This window comes from Salarias fasciatus, chromosome 16 (genome assembly GCF_902148845.1).
Source record: "Salarias fasciatus chromosome 16, fSalaFa1.1, whole genome shotgun sequence".
Taxonomy (NCBI): domain Eukaryota; kingdom Metazoa; phylum Chordata; class Actinopteri; order Blenniiformes; family Blenniidae; genus Salarias; species Salarias fasciatus.
In genome coordinates, this window is record NC_043760.1 from 27,920,157 (window position 1) to 27,941,469 (window position 21,313).

Consider the following 21,313-nt stretch of genomic DNA (forward strand, 5'->3'; position numbering starts at 1 on the left):
TGCTAGCATGCTCAAGAAAAAAGAAGAGAGCAAGAGAAACAGAGACATGCAGGGAAAAACAAAGTGAAGCTGGGACTTAAAGAGAAGCACAGGGGATAAGTACTTGGAGGAAAACAGTCCATTACATTCGGGGGGCAAACCAGGGGGTAGTGAAATCCTCTCAGCGTGGTTCTGGGATGACAGTTTACTGCTTTTCATTGGCTCTCTCTCTCCCTCTCGCTCTCTCTCACTGCCTCTCTCTCTGGTTTTCATTATAGCTGTTATGATGCTCTGCTCTCCAACCATGCCAACACTTGCATAACAGTGTGCTTGTTATTGGACTGCTGGTCCAAATCTTGCTCCTGACAGTTTTTCTTGGTTTTAATGCATGGTTGTACATGATGCTCTTACAAAATGCTGTTCAGGACATTCAAATTCCTCTGTTTTTTAACTGACAGGACAGTTTATAGAAGCATAATGGTGTCAGAACTTCAAAAACTATTTGTTGGATTTTCTCTCACTCTTAACGTCCTTGGTGGTGCCATCGAGAGTCATCAGCATGAGGCAGTAAGAAATATGTTTCCTTTCTGAGACAGATGTGAAGGTATCTTTTTCCATCAGCATCCTGCCTGCAACATAGAGGACGAGACGATAAAGTGATTCGTTCCTCAACTGTCCAGCATGCTGCGTCCAAGATAAATCAAGCTGGTTATTTTTCTGACGCAGTTTTCCTGCAACCTTCAGAGGGCCTGTTGCAAAAAAATGTAAGAAAAATAAAGCGAATGTCATTTAAAAAAAAATATCTGATGTGAATTTTATTCAACGTATATTTGTGACATATACAGATTTTATTTTATTTTCTATAATCATATATCTGGGAACACACTATCAATGTGGTGGATCTGTTTTATTCATGAGGGACTTTTTGTGGGTGAGATGGATTCTTTTGCCCAAATTTACCAGGTATGGTCGTGCTCCAGGATGGAGGTCATGCATGGAATCTTATCCTTCCTCAGTACCAATCCTCCCAACGTACAGCCGGGAGCTGAGTTCAGGCTGAAGCAGGTCGCCGGTCCGTCACAGGACAAACACGGAGTGACAGTCACACACACTCACATTTACACCTACAAACAACACGGAGCAACCTGTTAACCTCAAAACAAATTGGATTGTGGGAGGAAACAGGAGGACCCCAAAGAAAAAAACATAAATCCATGCACACTCCAGGAAATGTCCCGGCCAGCCTGAACTCCAGCCATTCGTCTGGATATAGGACATTATTTTCATGTGCGGTGTGTTCGGGTGAGAGTTCATGCACAAAACAATGAATTTAGTCAAAAAGGAGGAAAGAAAGGATTGCATGTGTTACAGGGTCATCCTTCACCGGCGGCGCTCAGGGACCTATTTGTCCCGGCAGGGATAGAGCCAGGTGAGGGATGTCGTCTGGAGCCCCCCTGCACGTCTGCAGCTCCGAGAAGGGCAGGATCGCCCAAGATGGATGACAGACGGGTTAAATGAAAATAGCTGGGAACAGTGGGAAAGACCCGGAGCGCACGGGAGGACGGCCGGGAGGACGGGGCACGCGGGGGATAAGATGAGGGATGGGGAGATGGTCTTTCTTTTGATCCGTCATTGAGTGATGCTCCATTCAGAGTGTTGACTGAGACCACCTGGGGGACTCCGGGGAGGCTGCGTGTTTGTTTATTAGCGCTCAGGGGGAGGGGGGATCATTCTGCTGTGGACGGCTGTCAGCTTCACGGCCTTACGCATTGGGCTGATTGAAGGAAACTGATGGCCCACTTCCAGACAGTGTCAGTGTCTGCGGAGCGCTCGGCGAGCCCGCTGTGCCATTCCAGTGATGGAGAGCAGCTTTCATTACGCTGATACAGGAGACGACAAACAAGCAAATCTTTTGTATCTCCGGTCCCGGTTTGTCATTGTTGTCATTGAACTAAACAGTCGAGCAACAAGAGCCTGTTTTTTTAATGAATGTTTCTCCTCTTCTTACTTTTTCCTTTTTTTTCGCAGTTAAATCAGGAAGCCTTGCTTTGCTCAGTCGTGTCGTTCGCTAATTACTTATTTATCTTTCCTTTACCACTGCCAGCCCCCCATCATTCATACAATGATGTGGTATTTCCCAAATGAGCCCTCCCATCCCCCCTCATATCCCATTCAGCTCTCCACCAGCTCTGCCCTCGGAATCCCTCCACCGTTCCTGGTGGTGCTCTAGATTTTCTCTGAAGACCCCCGTCTCACGTGGCGACCTCGCGTAGGGGTCATTACTGACTGAACATAACCAGCGACTGTATATACGGAAAATAAAAATGTATATTTCTGCTGTCTTTACTGCTCACTCATTGTATAAAATCTTTTTTTTTTCTTCTTCTTCTTTTTTTAATCCCCTGGCCTCAAATATAGAAACGTTCAAGAAAAGGATGAAGTTATTCTGAGATTGTCTATTCAGGGACTTTGCCACAGTGTTGCATAGATACTGCGTGACCTTGCCAGGCTGTGTGCGTCATACGGAGAGCAGCTGAGATAAAAGCATGACCCTGAGAATTCAGAAAATTGTCAGAGATAAAGAAAAATGCAGTCAGAGACGCAGAGATGCTTGGAAAATGTGTGGACAATGGTTCACAATTAAAGTATTCTATTTAAAGGTCAGGCAGAGAAAGCTGAAGATTCAGGGGAGAGCACAAATGAACGTCACAAAAAATAATGTCAGAGTCTATATTTGGGATTTTTTTCTCTCTCTCTTTGAAATTCTCCTCTATTTGGGTCAAAGAGACAAAAAATACTGAACTGTTTTATAATGTAGTACAAAAAGTTTTGTTTTTTTTAATCTGAGGGGAAATTATGATAAAAGGCAACTATAAACTGAACAGTTTGGGCTTTCAAAGACCAAGGACATGATGTTTGGGCAATTTCTTTGATTTTGCTGTAAATTCTGTGGTCCTTTGTCCTACAGTGAGAGACATGCAGACATGTGTTGGAACAGTCTTTCAACCAAAAACAACCTGAGACAATCTTCAGAAAGCATTAGAAATATCCCAACCACCACTTTATGGCACCGCGCGGTGCACCAGCGGTCATGAGCCACAGATACTAACAACCAATAGAACTGGAGCCTTAACGTGATCGTAGTGACGCCAGTCACTTCTGCACCAACACAATTAAACGAAAGAAAAATGCTCCCGAAGCTATGGCCATATCCTCCTCCATCTATCTTTTGCTTTGATTATTTACTTCCTGCAGATACCGTCAGTGTTCAGGACAGCAGTCTGGCTGTCAACGGATCCCCAAAGCTTTTACCAACATGTGTGGGCTGAGAATCGACAATATTAACTGAGCTTCATGTTCAATGGCTGAGAGCTGGCAGCTCTGCTTTATTTTAGACCTGAGGGGCAATACCCCCGACCCCCGCCCCCACAAACTGCATGCTGGTGTGAGCCCATGAAGCAACAATTCAGATGGTAAGTGATCGTGGTGCTCTGGAGACAGAGTACTGTGGTCAGCCGACGCATTTTTGAAGGTGCAGCTTCAATAATCAGATGGTCGACCTCAACACCTTTATACTGTCAGAGACCAGGAGTGGATGGATGGATGGATGGATGGATGCCGCGACACGAAGAAGCTAAATAGATTAATTAAATGTGTTAATGCTCAGATATTAGTTTCAATTCAGTCTTAATGCAAAGGATTCTTTTTTCCTTCTGGTAATGTTTTTTCCGAGCAGCGACAGCTCGATCTAAAATCTGGTTCTCTGGGTTAATATGTCGTTACTTTTCATTTTCTCACCTCTTTAAACACACATGCAATGAATCAAAACTAGAAATGAGCAGCTCAGTGACCCTCAGCAGTAAGAGAAGCAGATGGTGCTTCCTTCTAAGGAGCGAGTGGCTGTCTGCAGGTTGTGTGCTGTCTCCATTAACCACATCCATCACACTGAGGCGAGCGCAGGGAGGGGAGGAGAGGACTTGTAGCAGGGGCCCACTCCTAAAAAAATCACTCTGGGACTGTGAGTACAGGGAGGATGCGGTTACTTTCAAGGGACTGCATGCTCAAGGGTTTCCAAATTTGAAATCCTTACGTCACGGGCTCTGAAGAGCTCCTGTATTCCAGATTCGCAGCCCACCAAACTGGCTTTCTAAGAGCTTTTCCTTCTGCTCTGTTTAGCATGCTTTATTTTTTATTAATTTTTTTAATTATTATTCATTTATTGCCACTTTGATAATGGAAGCAGTGTGGTAACACACCACTGCATGCAAAAACATGTTCCCCGGTAAGGTAATGAGGACACACCCTGAGCTGACCCGCAGCTGTAAACACACATGCAGACACACCTGCCGAGCGTGAGTCACACACGGTGGGCCGGGCCCGGAGGGAACGTGAGCTCATCCTGTTGGTTCCTGCACCGTCTCCCCTCGCTGTGTCTTCGCCTCACCTGCCTCTTCGTGTTCCCCCCGCCCTGCCTCTTATTTACCCCTCTCCATTTCCATGTGCGTTTGTGAGCGAGCTCGTTTTCCACAGTCCCATCTTTGTTGAGGCTGCTTCTCTATCATCGGGAAGGTGTGTGTGTGTGTGTGTGTGTGTGTGTGTGTGTGTGTGTGTGTGTGTGTGTGTGTGTGTGTGTGTGTGAGTGAGTGAGTGAGACTGGGAGAGTGAGGCAGATCTTAATTCACCTGCTGGGCAGAGCAGTGTGTGTGTGTGTGTGTGTGTGTGTGTGTGTGTGTGTGTGTGTGTGTGTGCGCGCGCATTGGCAGGGATTACAGTCAAAGCAGTCAGCGTGAGAAACAGGAGATGCACAAGAAGCGTGAGAACACTACCTGGAAAACAGCTGGGAATGTCGGCTGAACAAGCTGACCAGGCACACATGCACACGCCCACAAACACACACTCATACATGCAAGCGAGCAAACGCACATTCTCTCACACACATTCCTGTAAAATACATGCTGGGTCAGACCCAACTGGGACTTCCATCCTGACTCACGTCTCAAGAATCTGAAAGCTGCTCTTGAGAACCTGTTGATGAACGGAGGAGTGAGCTCTTCCTACGGCCAGCATTCTGCTCGACCTTTCCCTCTTACCCATGTATGTTTGTTTGGATCCTCGCCACGTTTTGTCACAACATGTTTGTGTTTTCGTTGGTCTCGTCAAACACGTTAAAACATGGGTGGGAAGTAACTTTTTCGGCATTCTCAGATTTCGAAGGGAAGAGGAACTTAGCCTTTGTTTACAGTAGTTTTGCTCTCGGATTATGCAACACTGGAAAAAAAAAAACACAAAAAAAAAAAACTGGCACAAGCATGTTAATGTGTTCCTGTTCCCCAAGTGTACATTTGTGCATACGTGTGAGGGAAAAAGATAGAAGTGACAGAAACACAAACCTCTTACTATGCAGACAGAACGTTATACATGAGAGTACAGAGGCATGCTGAGCCAACAGCATGCATCCTCTCAGAAACTCTCATCAATTATCTCTCATGCACTACAGATAGCTACAAATATGGTTAAACTATTCCTGTATACAGACATGCAGAGCTATTCCTTTTTTTTTTCTTTTTTGGAGTTCTGCAGAAGATGTTTGGGAGCCGAAACTTTGATGATTACTTGCAGCTTGAGACACATCTGCAGGTCAGATGAGGGATATTCTACCCACCCAGTGATCACTGCAGCACAGCAAGAAGAACAAATCATTTTCTCGACGGGGGAAGTATTGTTAAGTGTTATCCGACGCGTTGTAGCTGATAGTCCTCTCAGATCTCCAGCTTTTGTTCATGTTGCATCTTCTCCCTGAGCGGGTGTGGATTATCTTTACAACATGAAGGTTTACCGACAAGGATGAGATATGAAAGCTACATCAGTGTGTTTGACACCCCTGCTCATTTCAGGAAGGGAGGCTCCCTGGCTCCCTGGCCCCCTGGCTCCCTGGCCCACTGGCTCCACTGTCTTCAAGGTGACCTTTGTCTCTCTCCTGCTTTGGGAGCACCACCATACTGAAGAGCTGCTGCACATTATTGCACCAGGACAGCGACACAAAACAACGTGAAGGCGGTCGTCGTGAGGGGTTTCCACAAATTGCCACAAAGTGTTCTGGCTTCTCAAATCACGCGCACACACGTGCGCACACAGCCGCTAATGGCAGCGGCGGTGTCCCAGACAGCTTTCCGGAAGCATGCCATTTCCTGTGGAGCCGCTGCAGGTCCCTGTCCATAAGCCTGATGGCTCCCCGGGGCAGCTGGCTGCTCGCGCTGCTCATGCACACGTACCGGTTCTGGCACGTCCGACTCACGTGCACCGGCGAATTTACGCACAGACACACATATAGATGACAGTCAGCGATAAGCCAGCTCATTGAGAAATATGGCAGAACTGTGAGTTTCCTCTTTTCACGTGACAGTAAGAGGACAGGAGCGGAGACAGACAGGGACACCAAACAGCCAGCAGCTTACTCCTTATCCCTACTTTACAATTTAATGAGATAAAGCAGTGTCTTTAATTACATGTTAGGAGCAAAACAGAGAACATGAGCTGGAGAAATGATGGATGAGATTTGGTGCACAGAGAATATGTCACACTTGTTCTGTCTAGGATTTAACTCCCTCATTAGCCTTTCTAGCCTCGACATATGCTTCTGGGACAAACCTGGCCTATCCGCTTTATTCCTGAACCACCATTCTGCTTGTACCTACGACAATCCGCCCACACTTTGTTTTCTGTTTGTTTTAATTTGATGTTTTCCTTCAGCTAGTCCGATTTATCATCTGTACACACTGGGTTCAGCATCATGAAACTACAACTCCAGCCTCCCATCAGCCGGGGCTCTGAGGACTTCGGAATAGATTCAGAGTTTACTCCACTTTCAAAGCTCGCTGGGGTTTAGCGCCACCGTACAATTTCAACCGCTGATCACATGAGCCTGTGCACGTCCTGACATAATGATGTGGGGCTCCGCAGCCTGCTGCAGGCACAGACCCAAGACTAAATGAGGCTTTCACATGGAACTTGTCTTAAATTATTTAAAAAGTGTAGGTTTACATTTGGATGGTGCTGTATTTTAATTTATATTCTTCTTCTTAATAATAAAATTATCAATTCCAATTTTTTTGTCACATTTGCATATATCATTAATATTATTTTTTGCTTTTAAAGCAGCATGAAAATAATAATTTTGCTTTTATCTGGTAACCATTAACAAACACACACAAACACACTTTTTCGCAACACATAATCCTCATTAGTGTGTTGAAACTGATACTGTTTTAACAAATCATATTATTACAACCATGTTAAGCCACTCATACAGATGCAGACTGCAGACAAACGTTCCAGCCATTCGATAAAAACACTATAGCCATGGAAGGCGATTAGACTTATTTCCCTGCATTAATTACCTTTTTAATTAGCAAATCTGTGAGAATGAATAATTTGACAGCATATGGCTAAGACTAAAAAATCATTATCCCATCACCGCGTTATTTATTCCCTCCCAGACACGGGGGCTGTTTCAACATGCTGGTCTAATTACCATTGCTGGGGGTGGGGAGCCCAGGAAAGCAATAACAAAACAAATGCTAGAGGCAACATGAGGTTAGGCCTCCAACCATTCCCTTTTTTTTTTTTACTCTTTCTCTCATTATGGAGCAACTCTTAGTAAATGAGAGTAAAACAAGGTGGTGCAGACAAATCAAAAGGGGGGGGGGGGAAGATGAATCTCCTCGTGCTTAAAGAGGCTTTTTGCAGGGAAAAGGAAAGTGAAGTTAATTGAAGTATTCGTATCAATGATGAAAAAGATGTTGTTTTGAATGAAGAAGGAACAGAAACAGAGGCTAATAGCTTTCTTCAATATTCTCATTTATTGCATGTGTCTAAAAAGAACCAATACAATACAAAGCAAGAACTAAGCTTAAATTATCATTTCTTAGTAGCGTCACAATATGCTTGATATGAAATATTTACAATGAAGGGACACAGCAGGATAAGCCGGCGCCCGTAAAGTAACCTTTAGATGCAGAATAAAAACTTGAAACACTATTCCAAATGCAAAACACTGCTCAAAACACCAAGAGGCTCGATTAGCAAAAACAAGCAGAAAAAAGTTTTCATGTCAAAATCGAAGGAAAAAAAAAAAAAAACATAACGTACAAACAGCAAAAAATTTGATTTTAAGGTTTAACAAACATTATTAACAATATTTATACATTTGGTACGTGTATTGTAAACTAATTCTCAAAAGTGTAAATATTGCATATATGCCATTTGCGTTTGTACCTAAGTATCAAGAATTACTGATGTCAAGTATTAATGATTTCTCTTTAAAATCGTTTCGTCAGAATTACAGCATTAGAAAATGTCCTCATAGTGGCATTCATTTTACAAGACTATCCCATGACAGTTTAAAAAAATCAAAGCCAAACCATACCGGTTAGCATATAACTTAATTAGTGCTTTTGTTGTATCAGAAAGTTCACTCAGACACATACTATGTACAGTACAAACAACATAAGTTATTTAACTTAACATTTCTCAAAGTTTCTTGGCATCTGCTCGGATGCAATTCTCTGTAACATTGTACTATTTACAGTATATAGGCAAAGGTTAAGTACCTGTCAGTTCAGATAAATAATAAGATACTTCCCCTGGTTTGTTTCTTTTAATCGGCTTGTGTGTATTTCAGTTTCCATTTCGTACCTTTTGTGTGTTTCATTGTTGTTGTTGTTGCATTTGTTGTTGTTGTTGTTGTTGTTGTTGTTGTGTTTGTTGGGTCGTACGTTCCCAAAGCTCAGAACACAGCATGTACTACATTCAACTTGTCTTGTGTTACAATCTAGACAGTTTGTAAATGCAAGACCATGCGGTGGAGGTCTGGGATTCAAGCTATCGGTCAGACTGAGTCCTGCAGTCCGGCATGCTCCACACTGCTCAGTGCGGCGCGGCGCGGCGCGGCAGAGCTCCGCCGCGAGGCATCGGGTGAGACAACGTAAGATACTGGGCTGCCCAGTCACTCTGTATAAATAACTCGGAACATTCACGCTTCTGTCCCTGGTCCTGACAGGTCATAACTTCCTGCAGGACGCATGGGGGTGTGCAGAAAATCACAGGTGAACAGCGGAGACGTCGGTGTGTATAAAAGGTGCTGAGACTCGGGCTCAGACAGGCCACGGATCGGGCGCTCGGGTCCACTCCGGACCCCTCCACCCACGCTGCGGTGTTTTGTAGATTTGTGTCGGCCGCGTTGCGCGCACGTGCAGCGCAACGCCAAGCCGAGTTTTCCTCCAAGGTCCTCTAGGCATTATGATCGTGTGTATGGATCCTCCATCTCAGGCATAATAATTAATATATTACTCTCAATTTCTAAAACATAATCTTGCTATAGATTATGAGAAAAGAAACGTAATCTCGGAGAGGCTGTTTCTCATTCAGCTCTGATGAACATTCAGTCTCTAAATAATCCGTTTAATCTTTGATATACTGCGATTTAATAGGTCCAAACTAAAAAAAAAAAAAAAAAATTATAAAGAAAGAAGAAAGCCCATCAGAAGGGGGCTGATGGATATAGTAAGGCTTTGGATCGGTGATTAAAAAAAAAAAAAAAAAAACACTCACCTCTGAAAATAAATATTTTATATATATTTCTGTGTGACGTGGTGCTGAGGTAGAGCTTCGATTCTTAAATATGTTAATAAATGCCGTCTCTTTTTGCAGTAGAATCTCTACAATCTACAAATCCTCACACACATTTCATGTAATGCATACATTACGCGATAAATAAATAAATACGTCATCTGTATGCAAGAAAGGTTTTTGCGTATGCGTGCACGCGTGCACTTGGGGTTTGGTTCACAGGTTTTCAGCTGAGAGTGTCTGGCAGCTATCGGCTGGAGCCACAGGAAAACCAGATGAAAGAGTACAATCGGTAATCATAACGACAAATAACAGTAAATAACATCGTATACTGCAAAAAAAAAAAAAAAAAAAAAAAGAATTGCAGGCCTAGGAACAGAGATACATTGTTAACTACTCATTGTTAGAGTTAATAGTCTGTTTAAGATCTTGATTTTTTTTTTTTTTCTCTAGCACTACAGCAGCAGTGGCGCCTGAATGTTTCGGTGCCACGGGAAAGGAGGAAAGATTTGGGGTAAGGGTCAAGTGTTTTTGTCTCCATGGCGATGGCCATCCCCATGACCCCCAGAGGCGGCGAAAAGGTCAGAGGACATCGGCTGCAGCGCAGAGTCCAGCTGTCAGTGTGGCGACCTCGTCATCTGGCTGCAGTGAAGTCCGACATTCACAGGAAGAGGAGGAGGAGGAGGAGGAGGAGGAGGAGGAGGCGATGGGAAGGCCCGTCAACCTTTACTCTGCAAAGAAAACACAAAAGAAATGAGTGAGACTCCTGCCATGCGATTTACAGATATGAATCACATTTAGACAAATCAGATTCCAGTCGGGTCAATATTCCCTCAGAAACCGAATATTAGTGTGTAAATACAGCGCATGAGATTTATTACACAGGACGGCGTAACAGAGGGGATCTGAAGGTCAACTGGAAACCACCCGCTGCTACCAAGTAAGGAATAACTGCTCCCTTCAGGAGCGTGTGTGTGTGTGTGTGCGTGGCAGACAGTGAAGTGTAAAGCGGCAGGTGTTTTCATGGCAGGGGAAAAACAGAGTGGCATTTAGCAGCGTGCAGCTGAAACAGGGCCGTCAGTCTCCAATGACAACAAAAGTGACTGCAACAACAATCTCTCCCACACACTCATCAACACACAGGTACTTTTGATTGTTTCAACACACACACCCACAAACACACTCAGGTTTGTTGTTTTTCCGATACCGTGCAGCCAGAGTCCTCGCAGTGCCGCCTCTCTCGCAGTGGAAAGCTGCGCTGACCCTTGCCCCTGTGTACATGTTTGTGGAGTTTCATTTGCATGCAGAGCTATCAAATGGGAGCGGAAGTCTTGGCCGGCTCACACACACGCACACACACACACACACACACACGGCATTTCTTCCCTCACTTGCTGTCTCCTCTCTCCCTCTTCCCCAGCCGCGAACAAGAGGCGTTTTCACAAAGCTGGATGCGGCCGTCGTTCTCTAAAACAAACCTTTCATTCAGACTCCTCGGCCCCCCCACCCCCGCCCCACTCACACCCCGTTCATCAACCATTCCCACAATAAACACATACACGTGTCTGTTCTCAGCCTCTGCGTTACATATATCCCTGGATCTCCCGTCGAAACGTGAAGCTTGATCGACATCAGAGAGAGCAAGAAACCATTTAAGAGGCCGAAGCCAGTCCGCAGCTGCTCGCATACATCTGAGATGCAAAAATATGGAGCCACAGGATTCATTTGAATAACAGAATAATTGATTTCACTCCTGTAGCCACCTGGGCTGGCCGCGCTCGAACTCTTTATTGCCATTGATGTCAGAGACGGGGGGAAAATAGAAACAGTGGGGAGGGAAGTGGTGGAAAAACCACAGTAACAGAATCAACCTGACAGAGAGGAACGGGAATGCAGTGAGGTCATGGGACTGGCGGACCATAACAATCCGAATGTGTGTGTTTCTGGAGGGGCTGGGCCAGGCAGCGGCCTGTAAAGACAGGCACTTGGGTGAGAATGACTGCGATCTGCCGGGAAGAAGCGTTGAATCACTTACAACTCAGAGTGGCAACCAGGTGTAGCCACGAAGCCCGGCACAAACACAGTCGTCGTCATTATTATTATTACTGATGAGGAGAGTGACGTAACGCGCCGTCCTCGCCACACACACCGCTATTCAGGCACAGGCTGACCAGAGAGAATTGTGGGTGGGCAGGGAGATTTGAGGAGGGGGGTTGTTATTGAGAGAAGGGAACAGAGGTCTAGTGGGGGAATGAACCCGCTGGCTCCCACCCCCCTCCCCTTTTTCGGAGAACGCACGTATACACACACACGCACACACGCACACCTCCATGCTTCCCAACAGTTCATGTTTGTGTCCCCTGTCCCAATCCACACACACACACACACACAGGCTCTGTTCATTATTTATTTAGTTCTCACAGGCTAATTTTAGACTTGCTCCATTCAGGCCTGACACACACACACACACACACACACACTAAGACATGTATTAGCAGTGCTCAGGAGACGGTGTAAACAAGTCCGTCCGTCTGCAGATGCATCACCTACTGGAGTGGTTTTATGTTCTAACCGAGCAAAATGAAAGTGGCCTCTCAGGGGAACGACTGTAATTTCCAAACCGGGGGGGAAGAAGGAGATTCCCCGACTTTCTTTCTTCTTATTATGGCTGGAAAGTGACCTGCAGACACGAAGAGATCAGCAGGCTCAGATCTGCTGTGTTTACATTCCTGCCCTGCTGACTCCTCCCTGATGTACAACAGTGCTCCGCCAAACAAACACAGACTGACTCCTCACCTCTGACCTCCCACACCTCGGTCTGACCAGCAAAACAAAAACAGCTACCACTGTAACCTGCTTTTCCGCACACTCATTCCATAAGTCGGTCTGCTGGCCGAATGAAACTTCACACACATTCTTTCGCAACAGTGAGGCCAGATTGATGATTATAAATTGCTGGATTATAAAACTGAATTCACCTGGTTAAAATTATGTGTTCACGTCACACTGCGGCAGCACTGTTGCTTTTTGTCCACAAAGAAAAAGCAAGCTGCTGAACAATGTCTTAATCCCAAGGTGAACGTAATCCTTCTTACCTCCAAGCTAAATTGAGGATACGCAGGGTTAACTTTGTTTTTATCTCGCGCTGGAACATCCCGCCCTACTTCGCTCAAAGAGTTATGTATCAGACAACCAGGAGCGCTACTTATGTGCGTCTGCAGGGGAGGGGTGTACAGGCAGCGCAGGTGAGGGCAGAGACTGTATGTTCCTCAGAGCGCTCGCTGCAAAAAGGAGGCATTGTTTCTGCCTGCTCGACAACAAAAAAACAACCGGCAGGCCTGAAAAGACAATTCTTCAATTCCCCCTTCCGTTCCTCGCCTGCCTCCAAATTGTGTGACCCTGTGGTTTTAAAACTCAATAAAACGATTCAAACAATAGCAAATATGTTAATTGAAATAAATCAACAACTCCTGAGCAGCAAGAGTGGTGAGAGACTTGTTAGTGGCTGTACTCTGAGCTGATTAGCTACTTTTCTTTTAATGCATCGCTGAGCAATCCTCTGAACTGTGGTGTGAAAAGCCCATCAGAGACAGTCCACTGAGGTCAGACAACAACAGGAAAAACACACTGATGTGGAGAAAGAAGGTGTGTGTGTGTGTGTGTGTGTGTGTGTGTGTGTGTGTTTCTTTTAAAGAAAGGGGAGGGGTGAATCACATGATTTCTGAAAAACAGAGACCAGTGCCTGGAGAGGAGAAGGGGAGAAATGAGGTACGGGGATGGAAAGAAGGAGGGGAGTGGTGGTGGTGGTGGTGTGTGTGTGTGTGTGGGTGGGGGGGTTGTTGGGATTGGTGGACGGCTTCTTGAGACTGCTTTGCCACCCCCCACCCCCCACACCCCACACCCCCACCCACTCCCCCGTTGTTGTCGTGGCAGATGGTGGCCAGTCATTAGCGTATTGTCACTCTCCTCTGAAGGGCCAGATAACCAGTGAGCACTGCTTGGCGGGGCAGGTGCAAAACTCCGTGAACCCCTGCTCCCCGCCCCCCCCCACCCCCCCCCCCCCCCCCCCACCCCCACCCCCTCGCCCTCCATCATCCATCTGCTGACGGCTGTGTATATGTGCGCACGTTTGAGAGAAACACAAAGTCAAATTGTGTTTGTCTGCCTTTGTTGTCTCTGTGTGTGTGTGTGTGTGTGTGTGTGTGTGTGTGTGTGTGTGTGTGTGTGTGTGTATGTGGTGGAGGTGGTGGTGGTGGTGGTGGGGGGGGGGGGGTTTAGTTCACAAACGCAGTGCACGAAGTCCATTTTCTTCCTCGTCTGCACCCATGCCAGACTGTTTTCACTTAGAGAAACACAGATAAAGAAGGGACAGAGGTGGGGAAGAGATGACAGGAGGACGACAAAGAGAGGGAAAGAAGAAGTGGTGGAGCAGATACTGTAAAAGGACAGAGCGAACGAGGAAAAGCCAAAGAAGGAGTGAAGGAAAAAGTTGTGAAAGCCGCACAGAAGCCTCTCTTTTGCTTTGCCCTGATGACAACATCTCTCTCCTCCTCTCTCTCTCTCTCTCTCTCTCTCTCTCTCACACAGACGAAGCCAAAGGTCAGAAAACTCACATTGTCCACATGAGCAGAGAGTGTGCACTGAAAGCTAAACAAACCCCCTCCGCCCGCACCGCCATGACAAAACCCAAACACACTCCACCACTCCGCACACAGCCACGTGTAAACCTCCACCTACAGATAGGCCGACACGCTCACAGATCTGGACTTCGCCTTGTTTCTCTCCGCAGTAACGTCTGTTTGACAACCGACAACAGGTGACTTCCCAATTTACCTGTGACAAACTCATTTACTGGCAGGAATGTAAGCTATTTTTCACTCAGCGACTTGAAGAGAATGTAGTAAAGCCAGTCATCTTGTAGTAAACAGGCGTGCCCTCGCTTCCTCTCACACTGACAAGACACAGAAGTGTTCTGAGATTTGATGACACCATAGAATAACATGCAGCGCAGGTCACATGCTGCACAGCCCCGCACAGAAGCACCACGAACAGTTAGATCTGTTAGACTTGTTTAAACAACATACTCAAGATAAGGCATTCACACGCATCTACGTGCGCGGCATATTTCAGCTGGACTCCCGTCTCTGTCCCGGTATACGTGCACAGGAGTGAAATCCATGTGTTCAAGTCGGCACTACAGTCGGCAGCGTTGCTCATTCGTCCGCTGCCGTGTTTACGGTTAGTCAGCCTTCTCATGTTTGAGCTTGGGGAAGTCGACACAAGCTCCTGTTTACTGTTACCTGCTCCTACACTTCTGGGTCAGGGTTTAGCAGGGAGCTCGAGCACATGCTGAACATTTTGTCCCGTTCCAGTCGGAGTGACTTCTCTGTGGACACGCAGGAGCAGATTCTCTTTCGGTGATTTACTTTGTGAAAATGCAGACATTTTCATCATATACTCTGTGTTAAATCAAATAAAGAACAAAGGGTATTATGGAATTACTTCACTGGTTTGGCCCATTCTAGATTAAATTGAGTTGCATGCGGCCCCTGAACTAAAATGTACTTTTACACCCCTGCTTTAAAGCCTTTAATTAAAGTGAAGCTAACATGTTTACCTGTACTTTTAAAGTCTATTTCTTTACATACTAACCTCCTTCTCTCTGTCTCCCTATCTTCAGCCAGTTACCCAATCATTTACTTTATTGTACATGGAAAACTAAACAAGTCATTCATCCATCAGCAGCATTCTTTCACCTCCCTCTTTGGATAAACTCCTGAAATCTGAAAGTATCCACAAAGTAATGAGGCATAAAGGAGTTACTACGCTGGACTAAGGCTGCATGCTGAGGTTTATTCCAAATTAAAGTCATACATTTGCAGTTGCCTGCTTGTGTGCTAAAACGTCTCACCGGCGTCGTGTTTGTGAAGTTTCTCTCAGTAAAAAAAAAAAAAAAAAAGAAAAAAGAATCCTCCCATCCCCCCTCAAAGTCCATCCCTCCAGGTTAGAAAAACAAGTGAGTATTCACCTCTCCCAGCAACCTTTGCACACTGCCCACATTCCTGTCCTGAAACCCAGTACCTGACAATTGATAAACAACTGACTCACTTGTTTTTCTGGGGAACCCGATGACTTGCACCAAGCCTCACGCTGGCTGCGCTCTCAGCATGAGAGCCAGCGGAGACGGAGACGGAGAGACAACTTGGCCGTGAAACCACAAACAGCAATTAAACGCTTGTATTTCACCATCAGGAACACCGACTCTCCACTCGGGATAATCCCGACACTTCTCCTCAAACAACAGCAACTTCTGACATGCCCCTGCTGCGTCTCATATCTCGGTAAACAATCCCCGCCATTTACACATGGAAGGAAAGCCACTGATGCAACGGGGAAGAAAATGAGGTGAAAGGTAATGTTTTCATAGCAACACTGGTCACATAGGTCCCACAGTTCAATCATAAATACACGTCATCTCTCTGAAAGCTGCATTATGCAACCGTATAGATTTCACAATGAGAAAGTGCTTTTTTCTTCTTCTTCTTTCGCAGCTATTTGCAGAATCGTCCGTCGAAGCGTGTGTGCAGTGCTGCATGCGTCACTGAATCTGATTAGATGTTTTGAAATCCTGACGTTGTACAAAAGTGCGTCACTGAGGGGCGACCAGAGCAGACCATTCACACAAACACACAGCAGCAGCAGCAGCAGCAGCATCAAGCGAGGCGTGCTGGGATCGATCCAGCTCGGCCAGGATTTTCAGAGTAAAACAGCTTCAAAGAAAAAATCGATGCGAGTTTGATAAATCCTGATCTGAACAGGCTGGATGTTCACAGTTGTTCATTCAAAACGCAGCAGAATGAATTAAAAAAGACCTTTGTTCCATTTTACAACTGACAGCTTTCCCTCAACTCTGTCATTCTGAGCCCTTATTTTGAAAGGGAACACTTGTGTATTCCTGCGCTGCTGCTCTGCAGATTTAGAGTGATTAAAGGCTCCCCCTGCATCACACACAGCCTTGAAATTTGTGAGTGGCATGGGTGTGACAAGTAGGTGACTAATCCTATGTAAACATCGCGGCCTGCTTCCAGCAGCGATGTTCATAACTAGTTTACGTCCCCCAACTCCCACAGCCTGTGTTTACATATCAACTGTCAATGTAAAGCAGACAAGCTGATGAGTGTGTTTACCACAGTGGATAACATAACAATGTGTCTCACTCCCCGAGATGCTGCAGTCACAATTACTGGGTGATAAAGGAGCTGTCAGGGAAAATAACAAGCGCGCTATGTCTGCCTGTAGCCAGTGGGATCAATCAAATAAAGCCGATTAGGAATCAAGCAGTGAAAGATAATTTCTATTACCTGTAGAACAAATCAAACAAAGTACGTTGTGTAAAACGATACAGTGAGGGAACCTATCACTGCAGAGTACACAGCCGCCCTCAGGCTGTATGCTCCTCCAGCTCTGATGCCACTCCCCTAAAACCTACTGAATGAGTGTGTGTGTGTGAGAGAGAGAGAGAGTGTGTGTGTCGTGCCACTCACCTTTTACAGCAGCAGCAGTGGTTTCCTTGAATCCCAGGCTGGCATAAGGACCGGTGTTGAAGCCGTTTAGTCCACCTTTGCAGCCACAGGCCGTCTTGAATCTCAGGAGTCCGTCGCAGCCCCCTAAACTGCACCCACCCAGGTTCCCCTCCATCAGGTTTAAGGCAATATAGTTAAGTCCGTTCTGGTAGCCAGCCGACGTTTCTCTGCACATAGGACTGCCGTAGTCCTCGTCGCTTCCCTCGGAGCTGCGAACGGTGCGGGATACATTCTCCACAGAGGCAGAGCTGTGCCGTTTGTTGTCGTGGGCAAAAGACGGGCACACAGGGGTGACGGTGGTGGTGGATGAGAAGGTCTCGGAGCTGTGGCGTCGGCGCCCCTGGGGGTCAGCCCGGATAACTTTAGCACCCCTGTGTGGATCCACAATTGGTATAGATAAGGAGGGACCCCCCAGAAGAAAAGAGTCCACAGGCACAGGGGGCACGACATCCACCATGCTGCTCTCAAGGCTGAGTCTCTGAACACAAGCGGCGGGGCTGGTGGGGAGGGGAGCGGTGTCAGTGGTGCAGATCGCAGGTAAAGGAGTCGTAGGACTGAAAGTCATTTCAGTGTAGTCATCTTTGACTGAAATTGACTTACAACCCAGATTTCCTTGCTTTTGTAGAGGAAATCCCTCTTCAGTCCCATTCTCTTTCACCGGTCTGTCCATGTTTTTATCCTCATCTACCTCATCGATGTCGTGTGCGTCCGGCTGGGTCTTCACTGCACCCGGCGTGCTGTTCAGACACCCAGCTGAGGGGGATCCCCCAGCTTGGAATAATCCTGGGTGAGCTGAGGAGTTGATGTCAATATTAGCATAGTCTGAGAGCGATCCGTTTTCTGCACGCGCTAAACTCACAGAGGACTTGCAGGCTTCCGGCTCTGTGGATGAAAGTGGATTGTGGGTAGCACTGCTGAAGTCTATGTTAATGTACTCTCCAGGACTACGTGGCTCTGAGGGAAGAGGGTGTTCACTCATACACGGAAGTGTTCTCAGGGATTCCAGAGCCAAGCGGGTGGGCCGACACGTCCTGCTCCGATGTACCGGACCTCCATCTGTCCTGGCCAGTCTGATCGGGGATGGAGCTGAGGACGGAGTGCTGGGAGTTCCCGGAGAGCTGCTGACAGCAGAGTCTCCCGGAGACAGAGGACAATAGTTGGACTCCTCCTCTATCCGCTGCCTCTGTAAACTCATCACCACATACTGGTCTGTGTCGGCAGACCCACTGCGCTGCAGCAGTCCTTTCTGCGATCGCGGCAGGGACGTGTAAGAATAAGGCTGTCTGTGACTTTGCTGAAAATGGGGATCTCCTGGAGAGCTGAGAATGTAGTCTGGGGGTGTAAATGACACCAGCTTGTCAACCGGAGACATGTTCAGGTACTCTCCATTGGTGAGCTTCCCGTCCGTACTCTCCAGCGACATCTTGGTTCCACACCACATGCGCATATAGCCGCTGTCCTCCAGAGAAACACTCCCGGGGGAGTCTGTGCGTGGGGCCAGCCCGACCGTGGAGGTGTGCGAACGCGGGTTGATGATTTGTTTTGGAGCAGAAACACACATGGGGCTCATTGGCATGTAGGGGTCCTCTTTGGACCCCGGCGTTGGAGGTGCCACACCGGGCATCATGGGCATGTAGCCGCTCTCATCTTGAAGGCTGTTGGAGCTGCTCTGAATGTCCCTGTAATCCTCCAGACTCCCTTTAGGCGAGGCCGTGTGACAGCGCCGAGACAGGCTGCCGCTGGTGTAGGTGGCCCTCATCAGAGTGTACTCATCCAGGGAGGCTGAGGACACCTGTGGGGGTCCTCGTTGCTGCCGGGGGGTGGTGAGGGAGTACGTGCGCTTCCTGTACACCTTCTCCAGGTCCTGTAACCGCCGGTAAGTAGTCTGATTCTGGCGCTCCATCACCATGTAGCCGTCCAGCTCGATGCCGTCCCGGGAGGGGGGGGTGTCGGCTTTGAGAGACTCGGGCGTGTTGCTGCGGAGCGTGAGAGGCAGCCTGAGGTCTCGCGCGTCAGCGGGGCTCGACCCGTACTCCTCACACGATATGAAACCGGCGTCGCTGGGGGAGCCAGAGAAGGACGCGCTGCAGCTGGAGGGGCGGGGGGCGCTGCTGTCCAGGCAGGACGACGCGCCCCCGGGGCCGGCGGTGGTCAGCGGCGGCGAGTGAGACAGGGGCATGGACATGGACTTACTGTGCTGCAGGGTGGATGATTCAAATGTCAGAGAGGGGCGCGCTGTGATGGTGTGGGATCTGCTCAGCAGGGTCCGGTGGACCCCCGGGCTGAGGGGGCTCCCGTTGACCGACATGGGCCGCGTCATGGTGCCGTCCCCCTCGCTGGCCGTGCGTATTCGACAGGAAGAACATTTACTCACGGGGGAGGTGGCAGCCATGCTGTCGGTGCGCGAGCGGCGGGGGAGCCCGGTCTGGCTCGGGGGGAGGTTGTTCAGGTGCCTCCGCGTGGGCACGGAGATGGGGTTCGTGCCCGACGACTGGCTCTTGCTGCGCGGACGGAATTCCGAGAGCTCCTTCATGGCTTTCATCGCCTCCAGGATGGTCTCGTGGATGTTCTGAGCCACCACGGAGTCGTCCGCCTGCATCCACAGCTCCCCGGGGCCGGTGGCCGCGGACCGGCCCACCTCGATGAAGAAGAAGCTGTCGGAGTGGCCGCACCTCCGGATGTTCATCAGCTGCAGGATGACCGAGGCGACCTCCGAGTTGAGCTTCACGAAGCTGATAGTCCGGCTGGAGAGGCACAGCCTGTACACCCCGGTGAGATTCCGGCTCTGCCCCAAGCCTTTGGACTTCAGGTTGACCTGCCAGACCTCCTTGTAGGCGGCGGTCACCGGCGTGATCACGCCGTAGCTCGCCTCGTCGAAGCCGACCAGCGAGGACGCGGAGTTCGACGCCGAGCCGTCACAGACTTTCCCCTCGGCCATGAGATCCGTGAGCAGCCGGTACCAGCTCTCCTGCTCCTGCTCGTTCTCCGCCGCCACGGCGAAATACTCGTCCTTGGTGTAGAGAGCGATGAGATATTTGTGCTTGGCGTCCGCGCGCTTGTTTATATTGAGGCAGCAGTCCAGAGGAATAACTCTCTTCGCGGCCGATTTGTTTTTCCATTTCTTCTCGCTCTCGTAGTACTCCAGCCGGGCGGGCGCGCCGTCGCTCTGCTCCTTCAGCACGAAGAAGCGCTTGTGCCCGTGTTTCTGCTTCTTCAGATAGCCGCACTTTTTAATATTGTTGTTCGCGTTACTCGCCAATAACGACTGATCGCCCGTGTTCGGCGGACTCGCCATTCTCGCCGTCCTTCTCCCGGATCAGACGCGGTGTTTCCTCTCCTCTCCGCTCCTCCCGGCTCCTGGGAGAAACGACGCGCTCCGCTCCTTTAATCCTCTCGCTCCGAAGCCGGTCGCGCGTCGGTTCGTCTTCTCTCGCAGCCGAGCAATAAATAACACATGCTGATGTCCGGACTGAAGAGGGGAAACAACATGTGACGGTCTACTCATCCAGCTCCGCTTTAGGGGGAAAAAAGGAAAGGAGGCGAAAAAAAATACACACGCCGACAGTGGGCGGTGCGCACTCGGCTCATTGGGCTTATTGGTGGAAACGGGATGAATGCTGTAGTGAGATCGGCCCGTTGAAAGGAGAGAGAGAGGGAGCGAGAGAGAGAGAGAGAAGGAAAAAGCCCTCCTACTATCACTCTGCCCTCTTCCGACTCATTTGAGTGTAGTCAGTCAGGGGTTTTATTTATAGCATCTGAGGTCCTATGATCTATCTTTTGGCTTCTGGGTGGATTTTTTTTTTATTTTTTTTTATTTTAAATCAGGATCTAGTCTCATAGCCTATGAATGAAGTGTTCCTGACCTATAAACCTTTCATTTGCGTCATTTGTGGAGGATTATAAAACATAACAGGATAGATAGTAAGGGCGAAATACCGAAGTAGTTCAACACAGTGTATTTAATAATCGTATATTGGATATATTGCGGTTGTTTGAGTCACTCACAGCCTCTTGGCCATATTTTTAGGTGACTGTAGAGGGAGTCACTCCGGTCTGAAGCTGGTAAACAAGCATCACCAGTCGAGAGTCCGGCTCTGAATGTAATATTCCCAGCGCGCCGTCTG

The 21,313-nt window shown here is 47.9% G+C and overlaps 1 protein-coding gene across 1 annotated transcript; it reads right to left on the reverse strand.

Moving 5' to 3' along the window:
* Window positions 1–9,988: 9,988 nt before the first annotated feature.
* On the reverse strand, window positions 9,989–20,721 carry irs2b (insulin receptor substrate 2b). The gene is made up of 2 exons (XM_030111447.1): window positions 17,151–20,721; window positions 9,989–10,337 (listed from the first exon to the last, which is right to left on the reverse strand). The coding sequence occupies exons 1-2, from the start codon at window positions 20,482–20,484 to the stop codon at window positions 10,333–10,335; spliced, it is 3,339 nt and encodes a 1,112-aa protein (XP_029967307.1). The 5' UTR covers window positions 20,485–20,721; the 3' UTR covers window positions 9,989–10,332.
* Window positions 20,722–21,313: the final 592 nt, after the last annotated feature.